Below are 690 nucleotides of genomic sequence, written 5' to 3'. Positions count from 1 at the left end.
GCCCCCAAAAGGGCCCCCCAGGGGGGCCCCCAGCAGCCAGTCTTCAGAGCAGCACCACTGGATGTCTGCTGCTACGGGAGCAGCAAGAGGCAGCGGGAGGGGGGCCCCCTTCTTGGGGGCCCCCAGGGGGACCCCCAAGAAGGGGCCCCCCTTGGGGGGCCCCCCCGGGAGAGGCCCCCTCGAGGGGCCCCCCGGGGGCCCCCCTGAGAGCCCCCCTGAGGCCCTCGAGGCTTTGGAACGCTCTCCCCCGTAGGGGGCCCCTGGGGAGCCCCCGGGGGGCCCCCCGTGGGGCCCCCCGGGGGGCACTGAGGCCCAGGGATGCGGGTAAAGAGGGTACTGGCTACGCGAAGGCCCGCGGGGGGCCCTTTCCGATGCATGGAAGGGCCCCTGGGGGCCCCCTTGGGGGGCCCCCAGGGGGGCCCCCGTAAGGAAAGAGGGAGGGCCGGACTTGGGTGGCATGGGGGCGCGGGGGCCCCTCAAAAGGGTACAGTTTGGCAGCAAAAGGGTACAGGAGAGCCTGGTGAGGCTGCTGCGCATTGCTGTGGTGGGGGGGCCCCTGGGGGCCCCTGTGTGGCCCGGGGGGCCCTACCTGCTGCAGGCAGCTGCAGCGCGGGAGGGGGCCCCTCCCCAGAGACCGAGCTGCTGCTGCTGCTGCTGCGTGTTGCTGCGGTGGGGCAACGGTGGAGGCTG

The 690-nt window shown here is 74.3% G+C and overlaps 1 protein-coding gene across 1 annotated transcript; it reads right to left on the bottom strand.

Annotated features, from left to right (window-relative positions):
• Positions 1–58: 58 nt before the first annotated feature.
• Positions 59–537, bottom strand: ETH_00038530 (uncharacterized protein; the record flags this gene model as incomplete). Its single annotated transcript, XM_013375026.1, has 1 exon — positions 59–537. A coding segment is annotated over one exon (479 nt), but the record flags the coding sequence as incomplete, so codon positions are not given.
• Positions 538–690: the final 153 nt, after the last annotated feature.

The sequence above is a fragment of the Eimeria tenella genome, genomic scaffold, assembly GCF_000499545.2.
Source record: "Eimeria tenella Houghton genomic scaffold, Eth_scaff2495, whole genome shotgun sequence".
NCBI classification, from domain to species: Eukaryota; Apicomplexa; class Conoidasida; order Eucoccidiorida; family Eimeriidae; genus Eimeria; species Eimeria tenella.
Note: the sequence above shows the minus strand (reverse complement) of the source record. Positions and strands in the feature narration are given on the sequence as shown.